Source organism: Cynocephalus volans, chromosome 6, assembly GCF_027409185.1.
Source record: "Cynocephalus volans isolate mCynVol1 chromosome 6, mCynVol1.pri, whole genome shotgun sequence".
NCBI classification, from domain to species: Eukaryota; Metazoa; Chordata; class Mammalia; order Dermoptera; family Cynocephalidae; genus Cynocephalus; species Cynocephalus volans.
This window is the reverse complement of record NC_084465.1, coordinates 33,059,687-33,084,397: the sequence shown is the minus strand read 5'-3', so window position 1 is coordinate 33,084,397 and position 24,711 is coordinate 33,059,687. Positions and strand designations below refer to the sequence as shown.

The following is a 24,711-nucleotide window of genomic DNA, read 5'->3' as shown; positions in this document are numbered from 1 at the left end:
TATTTTTTTTATTTGAAAGGAATTTTTCTTAATTGACACAGATTGATTGTACATATGGGGTACACAGTTATATTTCAATACATGTATACAATGTGTGATGATCAAATCAGGGCAATTATCATATTCATAATCACAAAACTTTATCATTTCTTTGTGATGAGAACACTTGAGTTCCTCTCTTCCAGCCATTTGAGAACATATGATAAATTATTAATCACACATCCTCAGCACTACTGGACAACTCAAACTTATTTTTCCTATCTAGCTGTAATTTTGTGTCCATTAACCAACCTCTCCCTATACCTGACCCCCCTCTCCTTCCCAGCCTCTAGTAACCACAATTCTACTCTCTACTTCTTCTTTTTTTTTAAATTTTTGTCCTTTTTGTGACCGGTAAGGGGATCACAACCCTTGGCTTGGTGTCGCCCTCACCGAGCTCTATGTAGGATCCGAACCTGTGCGGCGGGAGCGTGGCTATGCTCCCAGCACCGCACTCTCCCGAGTGCGCCACACGGTCGGCCCCTGCTCTCTACTTCTAAAAATTCAACTTTTTTTTTTTTTAGCTCCCACATATGAGTGAGAACATGGTATTTATCTTTCTGTGCCTGACTTATTTCATCAAACATAATGTCTTCCAGGCTCATCCATGCAGCCGTAAATATGCAAATGACAGGATTTCATTTTTTATAGTTGAGTAGTATTTCATTGTGTACATATACCACATTTTCTTTATCCATTCATCTGTTGCTGGATACCTAGCCTCATTCCATATCTTGGTTATTGTGAATAGTGCTGCAATAAACATGGGTGGGCAGATATCTCTTAGGTATGCTCATTTTCTTTCCTTTGGATAAATACCCAGTAGTGGGATTGCTGGATCATATGATAGTTCTATTCTCAGATTTTTGAGGAACCTTCATAATGTTTTCCATAACGGCTGTACTAATTTACATTTTCACCAACAGTGTTAAGACTTTTGAGGTCCTGCACTTGTTAAGATATTCTGAGTCAACAGCTAGATAACATAACCACTATTGCCACAAGATTAATGTCATATACATATTTGGTAAGCAAGACTTCCACATTTATCTAATTCAATAGGCCAAGGCTTAGGGAAATATAAACTTCCCTGGAGTTGCATAAGTAAACTATGATATATTCCCCATGTAACTCTGAAATGCTTAGAAAAAAAGAGAACTCTCTAAACATAACACCTACTGGCAACTCACTGAAGCAGTTAATGACCATGTGTGAAAACTGGTGTTCATAGGAAATCCATAGAGCATTCTCGATGAGTCAGAAGCTAAAAATTCAGAACTGGAAAGATGGTATTGGTTGTATTATTCCATCTATAATAATAGAGAATTCAATTTTTCCTCTTGGAATTAGTTATTGGCCTTAATTATTATAAAGCTTAGGAAACAAAATGGCATAAGATAGCAATGTACTATTGAAATCCCACCTAAAAAGGATAATTTAGACATGTGGACCTAAAGATAGCTATATTCAGCTGTATCAATCACTGCCAGAAGATTTTTCTAAACAGTTTACTTCTCCTCAAAAGATTTGAATAATTTTCAATTCTGTTTATCTCTCATAACCAGGCTGAGGAATTAGACTTTTTAAATTGCAAAAGAGAATTGACAATGCTTTCAGGAAGGTTGCAAACTCAGAGCTTTCTTGTCATACCAGTGAGTTTCTCAAAATGGGAAAACCACTTTTAAAAAATCCTTAAGAAAGCATCAGAATGCTAAAAACAAAGCGCTTTAAACTCACCTCATAGTAACTCCGAACTGCATTGCAAAATGCTTCATCGGCTACGATTTGGGTCTCCCCATTGAGAAAGGCCTGGAACCGTTCTTTGAGTAACTGCAACTGTTGTTTGTTAAGCTACAAGAAAGAGAGAAAAGAAGCTGATAAATTAGCCAATGCATGAAATTAAAAAATTATTACAAGTTATATTTGCTGTATATATATTAACTACATACACCTAGAATTAACTTTACGGTAAAACAAAATAAAAGCTAAAACATCCTACTACTTGCACTAACGGCTAAATTTTAAATGTTTCCAAGTCACTTTCCCATATACTCTGAAATCGTGATATAGAAATGGCATCCACATTTCTACCCCAAACAGAATTCCTGCAATTACCACCCCAGTCTCTTTGAGGAAATGGGGTAAATTTAACATTTGAATGAGAAATTAACTATTGCACAAACTGCCAGCTGTCCTGAACAGAGAAAGCAGAGAGGACAAGAACTCCTGGATATGGGTGAATGATGCCTTGGACAAGAGGTAATAGAAGGAAGACTGTAAAGGACAGAAGGGACCCTGAGAAAGAATCCCCTGGAAAGAACAACTTTGGGTGCCAAAAGTTGGGATTCTATGAACAAACACACATCAATGCCCGAGCTGAGATAAAGGAAGGAATGATGAGGAGGAGACAAATCCAAAAGAGAAGAGGCAATGGGCAGCAGTGAGTGCCTCCTCTAGCGTGCTGGGGGAAGAGCTGTGAACCAGGGTGGGGGCACAGGTTTACAACCAGATTTCCTCACCATAGGTCTAGCTCGCATTATTATTACTGAGGGTGGTTCAGACTTAGGTTCTGACTTACAAACATCCTGTAGTCATCAAATACAAGCAGAGGACCCTAATTAATTTGTAGGGCTCAGTGCAAAATAAAAACAAGGAGCCTCTTATTAAAAAATTATTAAGAACTCCATGACATTAGGCACAGAGCATGAAACCAAGTATTGGGGCTCTTCTAAGCACTGGGCAACTGCACAGGCTCATGCCCATGAAGTTGGTCCCAACTACAGGTGCATATACTTCCTAGGTCATGCAGAAGCATTCTTTTTTTTTTTTTTTTTTTTTTTGCTTAATTGGAGAGAGAACAACATAGTCTTGGAAATAAAACACCAAATCCTGAAATACATCAGGAACAGCAAAGGGGTGATCCTTCTATTTCATTTGATCTTCATCAGACTTTATTAAAGAACTCAGACCAGTTCTGGAATCTATGGAGAGATGTGAAGCATTTGGAACTGAGGATAAAATGATTAAAGGATTAGAAAGACTAAACAAACTGATATGATTTGGCTTCTAAAAGAAGGCTGATGTGAAATAAGTTTAAATCTGTTCAAAAGGCTTATTAAAATGCCATTCAAATATAAAGGAGGACAAGCTCTTTTCCAAAAATGGGTTTATTTAGGAGACAACACAGACAGTTTGTAAAGAAAATGTTGCTGGTAGTAACAGACTGAAAGAAATGTCTTATTGTACCCAGGGGTTAAAAAAAAAAAAAAAAAAAAGCCTCTTGCCCTGAACAGTGGAGAGAGACCATTCCATTTCTTTACTCAGGTTATCTCCTTCCTTTTAAGGGAAGATAAGCCAAGCTGAAATGTAGGAACATCACCATTATATTACAATCTCTATTTCTATAATATGAAGAAAATGAAAGTAGGGACCTTTTGTATGTGTGTGTACTAGCAAGGCAAATTAAGTCCATGACTTTAGCTCCCTGAGCATGGTTCACAAAAGGTGCCAGATGGAAATGGGACAGCAATTGCTGAGAGTGAGGCAGCTGAGAGCACTCTAGTTGCCAAGCCCTGGGAATCGCCAAAAAGGGCCTCACCTTGGAAACCAAGTGTTCAGTAAAATAATGGAAATGCATGTGAGAATGACAATGAACTGGAGGGGAACTTACAGATCACTTGTTCCAACTCCTCACTTGATTAATAAAATAGTGTTTAAAAACTAGAACCTGTGTATTGTTTCATTCAATCTCTATCAAAGACAATTTGCTCTTCAAATATTCCTCTAAAATACCATCTCTGCAATTTCTAGTTTATTAGTATTTAAATTTAGCTATTATAACAATGAGTTACTTTGTGGTAATTATGGTGTGGAAAATTTGCAGATATAAACAAGGAAAGGAGATTTGAGCAAACCGTCTTCTTGGAAACTCCAACAAAGCTGGTACAGTTCACAAAACACATCAGAGGCACCTGACTAAATACTGGGTTTCAACTATTCCATGAATTAAAAATATCACAGTTACACTTAAGACATATAATAGCATCAGATATTACAGTGATATACAAAAAGTCAATAAAAGGATATTTTATTAGTATAGAGAGGAGGTCTACATTTCCACATACACAAGACATGGAGAGAAAAAGGAAATTAAATTAAAATCTAGTACTGGGGATAGCTGTGAGAAAGAAGAGTTCCCTAAAAGTTATTTGCATTATCAAAATAAACTATATCATACACCAATACATAGAGAGAACAGTGGAACATACCCAAGAAATTGACCCAAATACAATTAAAAAAAGTACTATAAAATACCTGTATAGCACCTCAAATCAGTAGTAAATGATGGTCTATTCAATGAATGATGTTAGAATAACTGGGTAGCCATTCAGAAAAAAATTAAATTTCCTCATAATTCACAAAATTATAGTCCAATTGGATTAAAACTTTTAATGTATAAAGATGAAACCTTAAAAGCACTAGACGAAAACAGGACAGAATTCCTTTAAACATTTGAAAAAGATCTGTGACTCGAGATCCACAGTCCATTACAAGGAAAGAAACCTAAAGTATTTCTCATGAGCGTAGATGCGAAAATCTTCAACAAAATATTAGCAAATTAAATTAAAAAACATAAAAACAATTACATACCATGACAAAGTGGAGTTTATCCTAGACATGCAAGGCTTTTCAACATTCAAAATCAATTAATGTAATCAATCACATCAACAGGCTGAAGAAGAAATACCACATGATCACATCAATAGATGCAGAAAAGCATTTGACAAAATGCAACATCATTCATGATAAAATCTCCCAGTAAACTAGGAATAGGAGGTAAGTTCCTCAACCTGATAAAGGACATTTACAAAAAACCTACAGCTAACACTATACAAACTAAATGGTGAGAAACTGAAAGCTTCACCACTAAGATCAGAAACAAGACAAAGATATTCCCTCTCACCACTCCTTTGCGACATCAAACTGGAAATCCTACTTAATGTAATAAGACAAGAAAAAGAAATAAAAGATATACAAATTGGGAAGGAAGAAATAAAACTGTGTTTGCAGATGGCATGAATGTCTATGTAGAAAATCCAAAGTATCAATGAAAACATCATGGATCTAATAAGCAATTATAGCAAGATTGCAGGATACAAGGTTAAATATACAAAAATCATTTGCTTTCCTATACATTATCAATGAACAAATGGAATTTGAAATCAACTACACAATACCATTTACATCAGCACCCCCAAAATAAAATACTTAGGAATAAACCTAACAAAATATGTATAAGACCTATATGAGAAAAATTACTAAACTCTAATAAGAGAAATCAAAAAAGAACTAAATAAATCTAGAGATAGTCCATGTTCATGGATAGGTACACTTAATATTGTCAAGATGTCAGTTCTTCCCAACTTGATCTATAGAGTCCATGCAATCCCAATCAAAATATCAGCAAATTATTTTGTGGATATTGAAAAATGATTTTAAAGTTTATATAGAAAGGCAAAAGACCCAGAATAGTCAATACAATATTGAAGGAAAAGAACAAAGGTGAAGGACTGACACTACCCACCTGCAATACTTATGATAAAGCTACAGTAATCAAAACAGTGTGGTATTGGCAAAAGAATACACAAATTGATCAGTGGAACAAAGGGCCCCAGAAATAGACCCATATAAATACTTGTATAATCAAGTGATCTTTCACAAAGAAGCAAAAGCAAACAATGGTGAAAATAAAGTCTTTTCAACAGATGGTGCGGGAATGGTGGACATCCACATAACAACAACAACAACAACAACAAAAAAAAAACAGAAACAAAAAAACATGAATCTAGACTCATATCTTACATCCATTACAAAAATTAAAAATGAATCACAGACCTAAATATAAAATGCAAAACTATAAAAATTCCAGAAGATAACACAGGAGAAAATCTAGATAACCCTAGATTTGACAATGACTTTTCAGATACAACACCACAGGCAAGATCCATGAAAGAAATAATTGATAAGCTGAACTTCAATAAAATTAAAAATTTCTGTTCTGTGAAAGACACTGTCAACAGAATGAGAAAACAAGCCACAAACTGGAAGAAAATATTTGCAAAAAACATATCTGATAAAGGACTGTTATCCAAAACATACAGAGAACTCTTAAAACTCAACAATAAAAAACAAAACAAAACAAAACAAAACAAAAAACAGCCAGATTAAAAAAATGGGCCAAAGAACTTAAGACACACAACAGCAAAGACGATACAAAGATAGCAAATAAGCATACGAAAAGATGTCCCACATCACAGGTCACCAGGGAAATGCAAATTAAAACTAAAATGAGATACTACCATAAACCTAATAGAATGGCCAGTATCCAGAACACTGACAACGCCCAATGCTGGTGAGGATGTGGAGCAACAAGAACTCTCTTATTCATCGCTAGTGTGAATGCAAAATAGTACAGCTACTTTGCAAAAACAGTTTGGTGGCTTCTTACAAAACTGAACACGCTCTTACCAATCCAGTCTTCACACTCCTTGGTATTTACCCAAAGGAGTTAAAAACTTAAGTCCACACAAATACCTGTAAATGGATATTGATAGCAGCTTTATTCATAATTGCCAAAACTTGGAAGCGACCAAGATATCCTTCAGTGGGTGAACAGAAACTGCGGTACACTGAGACAATAGAATATTATTCAGCACTAAAAAGAAATGAGCTACCAAGCCATGAAAAGATACAGAGGAACCGTAAATGCATATTACTAAGTAATTTTTTTTTTAAATTTTATTTTGTCGATATACATTGTAGCTGATTAATGCTCCCCATCACCAAAACCTCCCTCCCTTCTCCCTCCCCCCCTCCCCCCCAACAATGTCCTTTCTGTTTGTTTGTTGTATCAACTTCAAATAATTGTGGTTGTTATATCTTCTTCCCCCCCCCCCCCGGTTTGTGTGTGTGTGTGTGTATGTGTGTGTGTGAATTTATATATTAATTTTTAGCTCCCACCAATAAGTGAGAACATGTGGTATTTCTCTTTCTGTGCCTGACTTGTTTCACTTAATATAATTCTCTCAAGGTCCATCCATGTTGTTGCAAATGGCAGTATTTCATTCGTTTTTATAGCTGAGTAGTATTCCATTGTGTAGATGTACCACATTTTCCGTATCCACTCATCTGATGATGGGCATTTGGGCTGGTTCCAACTCTTGGCTATTGTAAAGAGTGCTGCGATGAACATTGGGGAACAGGTATACCTTCGACTTGATGATTTCCATTCCTCTGGGTATATTCCCAACAGTGGGATGGCTGGGTCGTATGGTAGATCTATTTGCAATTGTTTAAGGAACCTCCATACCATTTTCCATAGAGGCTGCACCATTTTGCAGTCCCACCAACAATGTATGAGAGTTCCTTTTTCTCCGCAGCCTCGCCAGCATTTATCGTTCATAGTCTTTTGGATTTTAGCCATCCTAACTGGGGTTAGATGGTATCTCAATGTGGTTTTGATTTGCATTTCCCGGATGCTGAGTGATGTTGAGCATTTTTTCATATGTCTGTTGGCCATTTGGATATCTTCCTTTCTCTTCAAAACATATAAATCTTTCGCCTTTTACTAAGTAATTTTGGACAGCTATAAGTAAAAGAGGCCAATCTGAAAAGGCTACATACTATATGATTCCAACTATAAGACACTGTGGAAAAGGCAAAACTATGGAGGCAGTAAAAAGATCAGTGATTGCCAGAGATCAGCAGGGGGAGGGAAGGATGAATAGGTGGAGCACAGAGGAATCTTAGGGAAGTGAAACTAGTGATGCTATAATGGTAGATACATGTCATTATACTCATAAATATGTCCAAACTCATAGAATGCACAACACCAAGAGTGAACCCTAATGAAAACTATAAACTCTGTGTGATAATGATGTGTCATTGTAGGTTTATCCATTTTAACAAATGTTCTGTTCTGGTGGCAGATTTCACTCAAGCTCAATTTTGTTTTGAACCTAAAACTGCTCTAAGAAATAAACTCTATTAAAAAATTCCAAAAGTCATAAATTTAATTGCACAAAAATTGAGAATAAATTTTACATGGCAAAAACTATGATAAGCAAAATAGAAAAAGACTAACCAGAAAAAAAAAAAATACTTGCAACTAATATCCCAAAGAACTAATCTCCAAGCTTATAGAGAGCTCCTAGAAACTGATATGGTGACGACCAATAAATCAACAGAAAAATGGACAAAAAGGATATGATCAAAGAAATAACCAATAAGCTATGAAAGCATTTCTAACTTCATTCATTTAAGAAAAACGCAAATTAAAATTACATGAGAGGTCATTTTTAATGTTCGGAAATATATAAATTGGTATGACAAAAAGAGGAGTATGACAAATATTTGGCAATAAATGCACCTATTCTTGGAATCAGCAGTTCCACTTTTGGATTGATACTACAGATACACCTGCACACATGCAAAATGACAAATGTACAAGGTTATTTGCTGCATCATATGCAAAAAACAAATACATAAATGATAATAGGAGACTAAATTATGCTAATCTAAACAGTGGTATACTATTAACTGCATGAAAAGAATGTAAAAGTTCTCTTCTCACTGATACAAAAAATTATCAAAATACCTTTGGGAAGGAAGCAAGTTATAGAATTATATGTAAAATAAGCCACCACTCATGTAGAAAATGGACAAAATAAGAACATATATGTGAATTTGCTTCCATATGCAGACCGAAACTATAGAAGAAAGATTGCCATGGGAACTGGACAGTAAATAAGACTGAAAGATTTTTCAACCTATACCACTTTATTCGTTTTTTGGTTTTAAATCACAGGACCTATTATCTACTCAAATTTTAACTAATTTTGATTTAATATAAACTACAATAGTAACTTAGCGCATCTTTAAACTCAGAACAATTATAATCCATTGCAAATAGTTGAAATCTTATCCTGCACGAAGATTGGACAATTCTCCTTTCTGGTAGAAAATTTTTAACATTTCAAGCTTGAAGATTTCAAGGAAACTTAGACCAAGAGAGTCAGAAAAGAACCACAGTAATCATCCTATTTAACATTCTAATCAATGCTTTAATCTTTACAAAATCTACAAGTCGTCTCTCAGACTCCATATGGGCCTATTAAAACACAAACTCACACATACACACATACCTTTATTACCTCAATGAAACCTAATTTTGGGCAGCTATAAGAAACTTAAATCTGCTTCTCTATGGCCACCACACAACCCTCATTCTGTACTATCCAAGGCAAAATAAGACTAAATGTTACCTTCTTTCTCCAACATAGCAGTTCAAGAATTTGAGGACAGGTACTAGATTATTTGCGAGTCTTCTCTTTTCTAGGATAAACTTTGCCAGCTCCCTTCCACATCCTGGGTACTCTCCTAAGCATGCATTCTGGTTCATAAAATAAGCATGTTAAATTTTTACCAAGTACATGAAAAAGCACTTTGAAAGCTATACAACTAAGCAAATGAAACTGATCACAATAGCAGTGTCCCTCTTAAAATGCACTGGGTATACTGATCATAATTCTCCCAGCACAGTATGGCCAACATGGAGACAAGTGAGAGGACCACCTCCCACATTCTAAGCATTCTATGTCTATTAATTCAACCTAAAAACCAATTAACTCTTCTTGGCAGTCACATCAACTGACTCACACTGTGCTTATAATCAATAAAAACTTCTAAAACATTCTTATGTGTGCATGATTAAGCAGCATTTCATCTTGCTAGGTTTGGTCCATTGTTTCAGTTGATTTTGATATTTTTCAGAATTCAGATTCCTTCACCAATGTCCACATACCTCTCTTAGTTTTGTTATATCCACTAATGAAATAAGACATTTCCATAGTCTTCATCCAGGTCATTATAAAAATATTCGACAGTTCAGGATTAAGTAAAGAATCCCAAATCCTATGATTAAATATACTCCCTCAGTTTGATACAATCTATCAATTAATATTCTTCAAGACAGATGATTTTATTATTCAGACTTTTAATTTTGCCCATATTTTGTCTTCAAACTACTATATTTATCAATGGATGATAAAATATTTTTCAAATATAAAGAAAAATTTGACCAGCAGAAATAATCTCATAGAAATTTTAAAAGAACTTTTCATATAAAACTACAATGCAGAAACTTCACTAGAACATAAATATCTTTGCAAATATCTAAATACAATCAAGAGGTCAGCCTTATAAAAAGAATACTTCAAATACTGACAGTAAAAGCTAAATTTTCTAAATCCTGGGTAGCTATGATAATTTATCCATAGTAATAATGGCCACAAGAAAAACAGATTATAGAGTTCAGAGATGTCTTATGTTTCTTACGTATTTTTTGATGTTCAAATTGGATTCTAGCTTTTTCATTCTAAATTGCGGATCAACTGAAGATTTATGCCAAGATATTTACTACAGCAGGATACCAGCCAATATGCTACTAGGGAACCCAGCAACTATTGCTGCGTGGAGCCTGTCCTGACCTGCAGTCCCCAGGAGGACTCTTAACACTCACAGTGAGGGCTGCCCGACATCCTGGTTAGTAAAGGGAGTCACAGTCAATTCCACAGCAAAGTGGCAGGTGACTAGTGGGTCCTGTATCTCCAGGACTGAAGGGTAGGTGTGCATTTGCCTCGTATACCTCAAAGAAAGGTAGAAAGAGAAAGGTTTTTCAAGGAGCTAAAAGAATTTATTCCAGGCTTAAATGTTCATTAAAATGCACACAGACATAGCCTTAAGGCCTGTTAATTAGATACAGTAAAAGACATTAACAGAAAAAGACTAAAAGATAGGTGTTATTTTCTTTTTCCCATTCTATCAACACTCTATCAAAAACATTTACATCAAACCACTGGGGCAAAAATTTTCAGTGCCTTCCACGTTTCTGAAACAACAGAGCTCCCCAAACTGCGTATCAGAACAGAATAACAGAGGGTCCCAGCGACGTCTTATGTATTATAAATCCTGTTGGAGGCACTAATACCAATAATGTCCTATCCAAATAACCTCTCTTGCCCACTTACATAAGCGCAAATATTTGGGTCTGTGAATATGCCCTTATAAGACTACAAATACCAGCCTCACCTAGCAGGTGTAGATATGGTCAAGTGACTATGTTAAGGTCAATAAGATGTAAGCAAATGTGTGCATGACTTACGGGAAACCATAAAAGGTGGCTGAAGCAAACCCTTTTTGCCTTTTTCTCCCTTTCGTCTTTTTCTGCTGGTTGGAATTTGATGTGCTTGCTGGAACTGTCACCTTGCCCCATGAAGAGAGTGGAGCAGCAAGATTAAAAGAGCCCGAGACCACATGATGTGGAGCGGCACTGCAACTCTAGACCACCTACCTCCCAACTTCCTTTACATGAGAGAGAAATAACCCTGGGGGGGGGGGTGTTGGGGGTCGGGAGGGGCTAGTGAATACTGAAACTGCAGGTGTTAAGTCCATGAATTCCGGGAGTTTCCCTTCCATACTATACTGAGCACATTCCACACATCTTATTATTTTTCTTTTTTCACTTTATTGAGATATAATTGGCAAATAAAAACTGTATATATTTAAGGCCCATAACATGATGTTTTGACATAGGTATACACTGTGAAATGATTACCACTATTAAGCTAATAAACACATCCATCGCCTCACAGCTATTGCGTGCATGTGTGTAATGAGAACATTAAGATCGACTCTCTTAGCAAATTTCAAGTACACAATATTATTTATAGTCACCATGCTGTACATTTAGATCTCCAGAACTTTTTCATCCTGCTTAACTGTACCCTTGGCCAACATGTCTCAATCTTCCTAAAATTCCTATAGAGTATTGTTGCAAATGATGAAATTAAGCTCAAAGAAGTTAAGCATCTTGTTTAACCTCACATCTAATACCAGGTAAGGACAGAATCTGAACCCGTATTCTGATCCTAAAGCCTATATTCTTTCCAATTACCATATTATTCCATTTCCCCCATAGCCACAGATTTTTTTTTCAATAAGAGGTATTGTATTTATCCCTAGCTGATGTGTTATACATAGCCCGTATGCATTTATTTGCTTATTAATTAAGTTCCCTTGCTAGAATGGGATAAGCTACTTCAAGATAAGAATTTGGTTTTAGCTCATTTATTTCACCCTATACTAAAAATGCCGAGCACACAGAATGAGTTCAATATTTAAAAAAAAAAAAAATGAGTGAGCGAACTAAGGGACAAATGAACATTAATCGGTTGCTACGAAATTATTCCTTACAAGGATGGCAACATCCTCTATTCCTATGCCCACCCACCCCCACAAAAAAACCTCAGTTTATTATGCAAATTATTAAAAAACTCTAATTTCCCACAGTGGATCAAAAAACAGCCTATCATAGATATCCTACCCTATTTCATTAAATAGTAAGGTTATTGCTGTGGGTTGAATGTATCCTCCAAAAGTTCATGTGATGGAAACTTGGTCTCCATATAACAGTGTTAAGATGGTTAGAATTCTGATTACAGTATTTGCAAGGTGGGGCCTTTAAGAGGTGATTGCATCATGAGGACTATGCTGTTATGATTGGATTAATCCGTTTATCATGGGTGTGGACTGGTGGCTTTATAAGGAGAGCACATGAAAGAGCTCTTGCCATTTCTTACCATGTGACTACTTGTGTTACCACGGGACTCTGTACAGAGCCTCCATCAAGAAGAAGGCCCTCACCAGATATGCCACAGGACTGTGGACTTCCCCGTTTCCCAAACTGTAAGAAATACATTTCATTTCTTTATAAATACCCAGTTTTAGGTATTCCGTTATAAGCAACAGAAAATGGACTAATACAGTTATAGCCATTAAGAGGGCAGTGGATGAAGTAATTAAGAGCTCTAGGGTCAGACTACTTTTCTGTTTGCATCTAGGAAAACCCTCAAGTTGTAGGATCTTAAGCAGGTCCCTTAACCTCTGTGCTTCAAGTTCATCATCTACACAATGACAGCAGTAACAATACAATTTAATAGTGCTCTTGTATTAAATGAGGTGATAGCATTAAAGGGCTTAACAGATTAAATGCTTTATAACTGCTATTATTTCAGAAATACATGGTCATTTTATTCAGCAATTGCAGAGGACACAGACAACAATGAATCTTAAGATGGATGCCGATGAACAATTAACAACAGATGATGTGCTGTCAATACAGTAGTCACTAACCACACTAGGGTAACGAGCAAATGAAATGCAGCTCGTCCATGTCGACACATGCTCTAAATTTAAAATACATATCAGATTTCAAATACTCAAAAACATATATATATACATATAAAAGATATCTCACCAATATTTTTATAATTGGTGACGTTTAAAAAACATTTTGGATAAACAGGGTAAAATAAATTATCAAAATAATTTTCATGTTTCTTTTTATGTGTTATAATACGGCTACTAGAAAATTTTAAATTACATATGTAGCTCGCACGATACTTCAATAGAACAGTGCTGGTACAGAGAAATGTGTGTAATGGTCATTGTCCCTGGAAGACAGAGATGAACAGGGCACTATGCTGAAGGTTGTGCAAGACGTATGGCCTCCTGCCCAGCAGCAGGCTCCACTGTATGTAAGCTGGAGGCAAAGTTCCGTGGTATGACAACAGAGGAGAAACCTAACGAGAGCTGAAATTCAATGCCTAAGTATTTGCCTAGTGTTTTTCATTGTCAGACAGTAAAGCAGTTGTTATTGTCTATCCATGTTAAGAATGAGAAAACAGACCAAGAGGTGGAGGTAAAAAACCAGTTGGGTCATAGAACTGGGACCATAACCCAGGTCTCCTGAACTCAAGTCCATAGTTTTTACTCTATCACTATGTTCTGCTTAACCCGCTGGAGTGTTCCTATTTGACTCTATGTCTCCGTTCAGCTGAATCTTAGAAGAGATGATCAAGTTAAGTACTGAGTTTTTCAACAGGACTCTCTGTCCTGTCCCTGAACATGGTGCTGTACAAGGTGGCACGTAGATAAGAGAGAAAACTGGCAGGTCCTGTTGTCATTATTTTCCAAAAAGTCTGCTTTAGGACCATCTTATTCATTAACAGCATCTGTTTTATTCACCACTCTGAGTGAAAAGGACCTTAACACAGCCTTTAATGGTCCCCACTAATAACATAAGCACATCAAAAGCAAACGCAAGCCAATTATCATAAATTGCAGCCTGAGTGATCTCTGTTGCAACCAGCAATTCAGAGATGACTGCTGAGCTAGAAAGTTGAAAGAGAAACAACTCTTAGGAGCCGTTCTAAGAAGTTATTACAATCAAAAGTCACTCCCACCCCAGCCACCCCCAGCCACCCCTTAAGGTCTGACAAAATCAATGAAGCTATGCAAACAAGTTTTGAGGTTTAGTAAGAAAAAAGCAAGAAATGGAATGAAGTTCGGCTCATGCTGTGCCACTTTACCATCCAGTAGAGTCCATCATGAGCCATCAAAGTTTCTAGCCAATGCTTTCCTTCCAATGAGTCTGGTGAGCAACGTCAAGGCAGGTGAGGGGACTAGCCTTTTGAAACAATATGATTTCCCCTTGACCATGCTTAATATATGCATAATTTAACAACTAGACATAATAGGTTACACTTATTGACTATTTACTATATACAAAGCACAAGACCAACCTCTTTACATGGATTATTTTAATGTTAACAGCTCCCTATGAGGTGGGTTCCTTGTTTTCCAAATGAAGAAGCTAAGACCCAAAGAAGTTAAGAAAATGTCCCAAGTTCACAAAACTCGGGGGCAGAGCCAGGTACATCTGACTGACATGCTCTTAGCCACTGGCCACCCTTGGGGTTTCCTCTGGAACTTCTCAAGTCACATTCTCCACACCCAGGTCAAGACATAGGACCATCAGAGCCTAGCAAAGCATCACATGACTTGGTGAGCCTGGAGAGGTGAGTAAAAGCTCCCCTCCTTCCCACTTACCTTCAAAACCCCATCCCGACCTGCTGGTCTGTGTCACTGTGCCTTTAGCACAGTTTGTTCCCTCTGCCTGGAATACCCTTTCATCCTTTAGAAACTAACTCAGATGAGACCTCCAAGAACCTACTTCCTCCTGCTGCCCCAAATCAAGTCATCTTATCCTCTTTGTGCGATTTCTGCACCTTATATATACATCTATCATTTGCCTGTGTGGCTTTCTCCTTACTAAGATGCAGATTCCTTAAACATGAATGCCAGTCATCTATACACCCCACACAAAGCACAACATTTGCTGATGTGCATTCGTCTACAGCAGAAGAAAATCCACCATTCACTATTACTTTCCTGGGCATGTATCCTGTCATAACCACTGAGCAATGACTCCAGCAGTGATATAAGTGAGGGAGGAGGAGGAGGAAATTAGGCACAATCATAAAATGAATTCCAAGAGAGCTTGTATGTTGTCCAAATAATAAGTTCAGCCAGACTCAGAGAGGCCTAGAGAAACAGCAAAGGATTTCTTTGTTAAGCTGCAGCATGAGTAGCTCTGTTTTGCAGATGATATTGTTCTCAGGCAGGAAGAACTTTGTGCCTCGGTACCATCTGCTTTTTCATGGCAAAGTTCCGTATGTGTAAGCCATATTTGCAAGAAACAGCAATTTTATGTTCACCGTGAAGTATTCAGACAGACTCGGCAGCAGACAACTACATGCCGATCTAAAAGCTTAAGTGTGCTGACCAGCTCCATGCCACACAATGGCCTTTTCCAGTAGGTAACAAGTGTTTTGACAGAGCTGATTTTAGAAGAAGAAAAGATGATATCAATTTATGTTCCTCAGAAATGTTTGAAGTTTTTGCTTTCTTTCTAAACTGGGTAGATCATGGATGAGAAATGGCTATCAAAAAGAAAGCGAAGATGAGGAGGAAGGTAAGGGACTTGCAGCTCACCATCTTTGCTGACCATCTTTCTGACATAAGTAGCAGCAGAATCTCAGTAAAGTAAACATTATGGTCTATCTTACTCCCTTAATTTATTTAGGATGCTTTTGATTGAAAAGTAACAGAAGCCCTAACTCAAAACAGCCTGTTAAACAATACAGGAGGTTATTATCACATATCTCAAGAAGTCCCAAGGTAAGAGGTTCCAAAATCAGTTAATTCAGTCACACAATGAAGTCATCAAGGACCCAGACCTTTTCCATCTATCTACATGCTCCATGTGCTGACTTTTGTACTCAAGCTTATTAACTCCAAAGAAATCCACTGTAACTCTCTGCAAAGCACCCTTGCACAACAATCAAAGACTGATGAAGAAATATTTTACTCTGAAAAAGAAGAGAAAACTTCCCCAGAAACAGCACACCCTCTATCAGATTTTTCCCCACATGTTACTGGCCAGAATTGGTTCATGTGTCCATTCCTAAAGAAAGCACTGGGGTAAGGGAAATGGAATACCATGACTGACCAAGCAAGATTCACCCTGGTGACTCGAGAAAAATCCAGCCACCCCTGTAAAATAATGAAGGCCTGATATCTGAACAAAACCAATGGTCTATTAAGAAAGAAGGATGGCTAGAGAACAGCTACTGTGTAGGTAACTAGCACTGCACCTCTGTCCTGTCCTTTCCAAAAAGGAGGCCTAAACTGGTAAACTGCATACAAAAAGCCAAAACTAGTATCTTCTAATGTTTAACTGAATATTTTCCCAACAAATAATGAAATTCTGATTGGTACCTAAAACAGAAATCTTAGCTGCAGCAACTTTAAAAATAATTTATTTCACATAAATTAAATCATGTTGATTGTTGCCTTTGTATCCAGGTATTTGGGGACATAAAATGCAAGGATCACATTATCCCCCTAACAATGAAAATCATTTTGTATTCTTTTGCTTCTTTGACTTTTCAAAATTTAATCAGCAATATGCTATGCTACCTCCAAGATATCACTGCAAACATATTTATATTAGCAAACTCAAGGATTTGTGCAGAATAAACAGCTAAAAAAAAACCTTCTTCAAGAGTGGCATTAAAAGAACTGAACATTAGGCTAGGATGACAAATATTTGCGTCTGATTTTCTGATTCTAAAAGCAAATCTGAATGTATGTACAGAATACTGCGGATAAGTAAAGACAAAATTTTAGCACATTCATTCAAGTGATGTCCAAAAAAGGGAGAATATATAATGATTTTCCCAGTAAGAGGGACAAGGAAAGGGGAGTTGATTCTATCAGTTACAAAGATAGTGTTCAAGTAATTAATAAGGAAATAATAAACAAGCCAAAAAAAGAGGTATTTTAAAATAAAGCCTGCTTCTAGGGCTATTTTAATCGAATGGCTACTTCATGCTCCACTGCTGAGTCTAACAAGTCTGCAAGGCCTCCTTTCATGTCAGGTAGGGTTGCCAAATTAAACGTAGGCTTCCCAGTTAAATTTGAATTTCAGGTAAATACTAGATAATTTTTAGTATAAGTATTTCATAATTATCTATCTGAAATAAATCTTTAGTACAAGTATGTGCATGTAATAACTGGAACTTAAAGAATATCAATTATTTATCTAAAATTCAAATGTAACTTGGCATCCTATACTAGGATTTGTATTGTATCTTCTTACTCTCATTCTAAGACTTTGATAATATTTTTCATTTTGTTCTTTGGATTGTCTTATGTTTCTCTACCCAGTTACCTTTGTCTCTTAGGACTCAATAATGTCTTAAGGCTCCAGTCACCTCCAACTCCTTAATCTTTTCAGTGCTGTCTGAAAATGAAGCTCAGGTGGCCAGTTAGTTCAGTTGCTTAGAGTGTGGTGCTGATAACACCAAGGTCCAGAGTTCAATCCCTGGATCACCCAGCTGCCAAAAATAAGAATAACAAAATAATAAACTTTAAAAAATAATAAACTAAAGCTCAAAGGAAATTTCCCCATCAGAACTCAACATGCTGAGCAAGACTAAAACCAGACAAATAGAAGAGATGCCACTAAGAGGGATGTGTGATCATTTTTTAAAAAATGAAGAATAAGTGAGCAAATCCCAAACCTGGCTAATTACAATTTCCCTAAAAGACTTTTTTAAAAAGTACAGTTACTGAAGACCTACCCCACACCTACTATTCAGAATTTTTAATATAGTGATCTGGAAAGCTATAGTTTTAAGGTTCCTGAGGGAGTCTGATGTTCAGCTAGGTTTGGGATTTGCTGGAGATGGTAATTATGGATTAAGAAATCTACCCAAATATATCAAAGGGAGGGAAGGGGCAGTAAGTAGATTTAGATTGACTGACTTACTTTTTCTGTAACTCCTAAATTTGTTTTTTTTTTTTTTTGATCTATCTAAAATGGAAAGACAGATACACATGATACACAAGATAGGACTCAAACCAATTTTTAAATGGGGATATTACTCATGAAAAAGAAATATGAGCAGATTCAACTACTGGTCTATATAATTATGAATCATTTTAAAATACAGGCACTTCTTAAGAGCTTTAATGTTTTATCTGCTTGGAAAATACATAACCTAAAACTGCTTATGTCTAACGCAAATTTGTCATTAGAAATAATGATAAAGGATGTCATTTTCAGGGAGTAGGGAATTGAAATAAGGGGGCCCTAAGACTCCTCCACCTATTCCACTGAGGGGAAAATTGAGCAGAGTATGGTGGAAATTGAAAGCTTGTTTTCCTTCACCCCATGTCCAGGAGAGTTCACCTCACACACAACCTAACCTTAACCTACCTGAATCTAACAGAAGGTAGATGATGGCCTCGAAAGACTACAGAAACCACAGGGATTGGGGGGAGCGGGTGCTGTACACTGCCACTCTCCAGGGTCCACACACTGCCACGTGACACAGTAGTCTAAAAAGAAAGCCTACGTTCTACTCAACACGTATAAATAAGGCTGCTAAACAGTGAAGTGCTAAGTAATTCAGCCTATGGCATATTCATTTTGGTCCTAAACTCCTGGTTTTTGGTAAATGGTACACCTTTGGATCTGCTGCATCTGCTGCCCACCTACTGAGACACACAGGGTTAACTTGAAGAAGGGAGAGTCCTTAGTCACTCTCAATTAGCATTTAGAAGTATTATCAGCTCCATTTTATAGGAGAAAACTTGAATTCACAAAACAGATGTCCAAGAAAACTCAAAAAGGGATTCAGGAAGCTAAAAACTGAAAGATAATCTAGGATGTGAATAAATAGAACAGAAAAACTTAAATATTTTGTGCTAAAGTGGATCTGAATTTTTTTCACATTGGAAGACATTATTCTAATGTTAGTTTTTTTCTTAATTTCTCTCACACAAAATTCTATTAACAAACCCTGTTTACCTTATATCTATTTCTGTTCCTAAATTATAGAACCACTCAACATTATTTTTGTAGCAAAGAATGGGTAAATAACACATTCTCATACTTTCTGTAAGAGCTTTCTGAAATCCTGAGTATTATAAATCTCTGAAATGTACCTGAATATTACTGTGAAATGCGGCTATCAAGTAAGGTGGGGAAATAACTCTAGTATCAACAGAGAAATTAAAATAATACATTAATAATTACAAATATAACTTAGCACCAAAATTGTTTGTATATTGTAAGGAACTACATGAAGTAGATAAAATATCAAAACTTAAGGCAAACTCTACACCACCCAAAGACTTCGATGTGGCAGGTTTTTAAAAAATTTTTTATTGAAACGTATTGATTGTATGTATGTATGGGGTACACAGTTATATTTCAATACATGTTTACAATGTATACTGACCTATTCAGGGTAATTGGCATATCCATCATTACAAACTTTAATTGTTTGTGATGTGCACATATGCTCTTTCTTCTAGTCATTTGATAACATGCAGTCAATCATTACTAATTACAGACCCCTGGGTCAACTGTACACCAGTAGGACTTATTTTTCCTATCTAGCTATAATTTTGTGTCCATTAGCAAGTCTCTCACTATCCCCCCTCCACTATGTGGCAGTTTTGTGACTTACCACATCTTCCCAAACATTAGTCATACTCCCTAACTTTACCTACCAAAATGGCTGATATTCTACAATGACAAACCCTTTAGGTTACAGTATTGTCCAGAATCCCTCCCTTGTAAAAACTCCTGCAATAGGTTAATATGTAAACCCTTCAGTCTCTTAAAGTATATAGCAACTTAACATTAGTTCACTATGCTGACAACCTAGTCCTAAAGGAATAGGAAACCTCAAATAAAAATTTCCTTCCCCATTGGTTGGGAATTGGGGGGAAGAGGGTACATGAAGAGTAAGAGAAAAGAATATGAAAGGAGAGAGGGCCACCAGATGATTGTGGGAAGGAAAGGAGCAAGAGGAAGAGGGGAGATGAATGGGAGTGCATTATAGGATGTTGGGATGGGAACTTCTACTCTCCGAAGGAAGACATTGCAAGAACGTGACCAGTGGATGTTCTGGCAGTAGATCAAGTTATTCAACAGTCCTTAGGTAAAAAGATCACTTATTACTGAAAGCAGCAGGTACCTATAAATTAGTTTGATAGCATTCACATCTTACAAACACATTTTTGAATTGAAATCTGATAGGGTATAATTAAGTCAAAGACAAATTTTTGAGGAAAAAGATGCATTTTTATGATACATATCTATGAATAGCAGAAATTCATTCTCTCATCAGTTACTGTTTAAGTCTCAAGATTTACACATCACGTCTCTATTGCTACATCACTCTACAGTTCTCTAAGTGCATACAAACAGGAAACTAAACTTTAAAGCAATATCTGCCTCAATTTTTACTGAGAAGGTCTATGTTACAACTTGATGTTTATTCAGACATCGAGTAATTCAATAGTTCAGCAAAAATTTATGAGAACCTACTAAAAACCAAGTACTCTGATAGGGATGGGGGAGACAAAAATGAAATAAGCCTAATCTTACATAAAGTTAGTGACATTTTGTAACAAATACATCCTCATTTTCTAATACACTGTAAAATAAACTTAGATACTTTGAAAGGAATGTTCAAATACATATATGATTGAAGAAAGCAAAATTTTCTCTTCCTACGATTTTGGTTTGTAAAACTGCCAACGGCTACGGCTGCCAAAAATTAGATGACTAGCTTAAAGCTCAGTTGTATATATACGAGCACACAAATTGCATGCACTCACGGACACACACACATACTCCCCTCTCCACCCACAGTGGAGAGGGGTTACATATTTCACAGAGTGCAGTTTCCCACCAGTATGCTGTAGGGCATGCAAGAGACTTTTTTTTTTTTAACCCTTTTAACAACTATTCAAAAGTGTAAAACAGTTGAATCTTATTTGAACATTATTTTAATGTCTTTCTCCATAAGGTAATTGCCATTTTGGTAAATAAGAGGACTCAGAGCGCTCCCCACTAAGAAGTGGCTGTGCAGTCCTACCCATCTCTCCCTGACCTCCAGCTAAATCATCCAGACAGAAGGATTAGTTTAGTCACAATCTGTTTACTATCAAAAAATTTTTGTTTTGCATACACATGTATTTAGTTTTCAGTACAATTAATATGCTTTTAATTTTCACAATGTTTCCTATTAACATAGAAAGTAGTGCTTGTTATCATTACTACAACTATCAGTAATTTTTCTTTTTTTGTTGCTATTGGGTTTTTAAATTAGTATTCTTAAAATGAATTTAATTATGCAAATTTTATCAATTGGTATTTCTTCATTTACCTACCACTGCTTTGTTTTATTAGTTAATCTAAGTCCGACTCTTGAAAAAACTTGACAAATTAGAAAAATGTTTGCTCCTAACATAGTAATAATACATTTTAATTTTAAAAGTTTACTAAAGGGCCTTGAAAGTTCCCGAATTTATATCTTTCAAACTTTTTAGCTTAAGAATGTAATATCTATATAATATGAATATCTAAATTTTAATTTTCAAATTAAATGAAAATTTGTAGCTCAGTATCTAATGCTACTTTCTAACATTTTTTAATAATCTATTTTAAAACACATTCTTAAGAATACAGACAACCTTAATTTTTTTTACATCAAGTTTCTGAATTCATAATGGCTCACAGTCTCCTTTAGAACTTTAGATCTACATAGATTTAATTTTACAGGTCTCTTTTTCTACTATAAGACAACTTTACTTTTCTTTTTTTTCTAGTATGTCTTCAAATAATAGTAACAAATAAAAAGATTGGCCACTAATTAGGCAGCATAATGAGGATTATACCAAATTTAGATTTGTTCACTCCAATAATTCTTTTCTGCAGCCTAAATGTCTTATTTTCATGTAAACATTATCAACTTAAGCAAAGATACTAAGCAAACATGCTGATACCTTCCCATAATAAATCTATCTTTAACTTAAAAAGCTATGAATTTTAAGACCATCAAAATCGTTTTATGAACTAGGATACAAGAGTATCAGACTGAACTCAAGAACTCTAGGTCATGCAATGAATAGCTAAAACCAAAATATCTCACAAAAATTGTAAAATCACATTTTATCAGCTACATGATATTATCAACATTATATTGTATGAGGGTACTTCAAAAAGTTCATAGAAAAATAGAATTGAAAGATAATATGACTTTGTCCATGAATTTTTTGAAGTACTCTTGTATTTGGGACCAATGAAGCAAAGAATATTGAAAAAGTCATCAGCTGTCAAAGTTTTAGCAAAGACAAAGCTGTCAGATGACAGAGACAACACTAATTCAAAAGATCATTAAATCACAAGAATTTCCATTATTTATTAATGAATTCACAGATGTTATAAAAGGGTATTCTAATTTAAATAAATATTAAAATCCCTGAAAAGTAATGCTTGGAAGAACACTATTTGTTTTGCAGAGAAACACCCAAACATACTACTAGGGACAAAATTCAGAGTGGTTAAAAAAAAAAAACTGGGAAACTAATATGAAATTATACGAACAGGGCCTATGTTTATGTTCCGCACTGATGGGAATATGTAAAGGCTTCCACATCAAAAGCTTATTCTGAAACACAGCAATCCAAGTAACACATAGTTCTGTTCCAGAGAAGCTTTCCTATGTAGAAGTTTGCCTGGATTCTGCATTAAATTATGTTAACAAAATAGTGAATGTAATAAAATCCAAGCTGCTACTGTTCCATCTGTTTTTGGTTTTTATGTGAAGAAATGGCATCAGGGCATCATTTGTTATTGTTTCCTACCACAGCATACTGATGGTACAGAAAAGAGCCTAAGTTTAATCAAGAATTTTCAAGAAAATAGAAAACACTTATTTTCACCTTTCAGGTACATTGGACAGTTACTGACTTCAAAAGTTGACTAACTTAACTGACATCGAAGCACCGGAATGAACTACCTGAAAATTACAAGAACTGCATGAATATATTCATATATTAACATGTATACACAAGGCTTATGGACTCAAAACAGGGCCGACTGGTTAGCTCGGTTGGTTAGAGTACCAAGGTCACAGGTTCAGATCCCCGTGAGGTTAAAACAAGTCACTCGCTGTCTAGTTATCCCATGTATCCTAATGCTGCAGAACAACATCTAAACAGGCTTATATAATAGTCATTATTTTCAAATTATTGATATGAGAAAAAGTTCAATTTGAAATCCATTCATAGTATCAAAAGAAATGTATACACCGCATTTGTTAGAAAAGGAAGAAACGGGGCCGACCCCGTGGCTCACTCGGGAGAGTGCAGCACTGGGAGCACTGAGGCCGCAGGTTGGATCCTATATAGGGATGGCCAGTGCGCTCACTGGCTGAGTGCGGTGTGGGCGACACCAAGCCAAGGTTTACAATCCACTCCCTTACCGGTCATACACACAAAATAAAAAAACAAGAAAGAAAAGGAAGAAATGTTACATTTAAGAATATTTGTACCCTCGATACCATAACTGAATTTCCAAATACTCTAGTATTTTACCATGTCATAATCATGAAGTATAAAGAAAATGGCATGAATTCTTTCCTGGAACCCTCTCCACATCCCAATCCCCTCAAAGTGTCACCTTGAAGCGCAGTGGAGAAGGTACTGCCACATTACACTAGTCCACGGGCAGCTTTTATACTGAGTAAATGTGAGTGATAATTCCTGGACAGCCCTCTATATGCACATAGGTGGGAAAGCTCTAAAACACCGCCCAAAGGCAATGTTTTTAAACACTGCTGGCTAGCTTCTGTTAAGTTGGGCATATTTTCCAAGGTGCTCTATATGGCAATATATTTAGTATCCCTGAACTCCTATGTGACAACAGAAGTGATGATAATGTACCTGTTTGAGACTCACTTGGCCAAACTCAGAACTCTTAGTTTGTGGTCTAGATGCTTTGTGGTAATTTATGTTACAATTTTAGGCAATTCTGACCCATGTCTTGAAAAATTAAAGGAAATCTGGAAAATTACTGAATAACCCTCTGGCAGTAACACTCTTGTTTGGATATTTGTACCCTACGTCAGTTTTTAAAAACAACTGACTAGCAACCACTACATACTTGCAGATTAGAATAAAGAAAAAAATGTAATTTTATTAACTGAAGGAAAAAACTGTAGATAATCATTACCCACATGATACTATCTGTGCAGAACAGAGTCCGTTTAAAAATAAAGACTAAATTATGAAAAACTTATCTAGGCCAGACCCAGTTAGCCTGGATGTCTTCCTGAGTATATT

At 36.0% G+C, this 24,711-nt stretch overlaps 1 protein-coding gene across 13 annotated transcripts in view; it reads right to left on the bottom strand.

Annotated features, from left to right (window-relative positions):
- Window positions 1-24,711, bottom strand: part of CADPS2 (calcium dependent secretion activator 2) — a 498,805-nt gene that overhangs the window by 378,893 nt on the left and 95,201 nt on the right. For all 13 annotated transcript variants that reach the window (XM_063101364.1, XM_063101369.1, XM_063101373.1 and 10 more), the window contains exon 2: window positions 1,777-1,890. In XM_063101364.1, coding sequence (XP_062957434.1) covers window positions 1,777-1,890 — 114 coding nt within the window. The remainder of the gene's footprint in view (window positions 1-1,776; window positions 1,891-24,711) is intronic.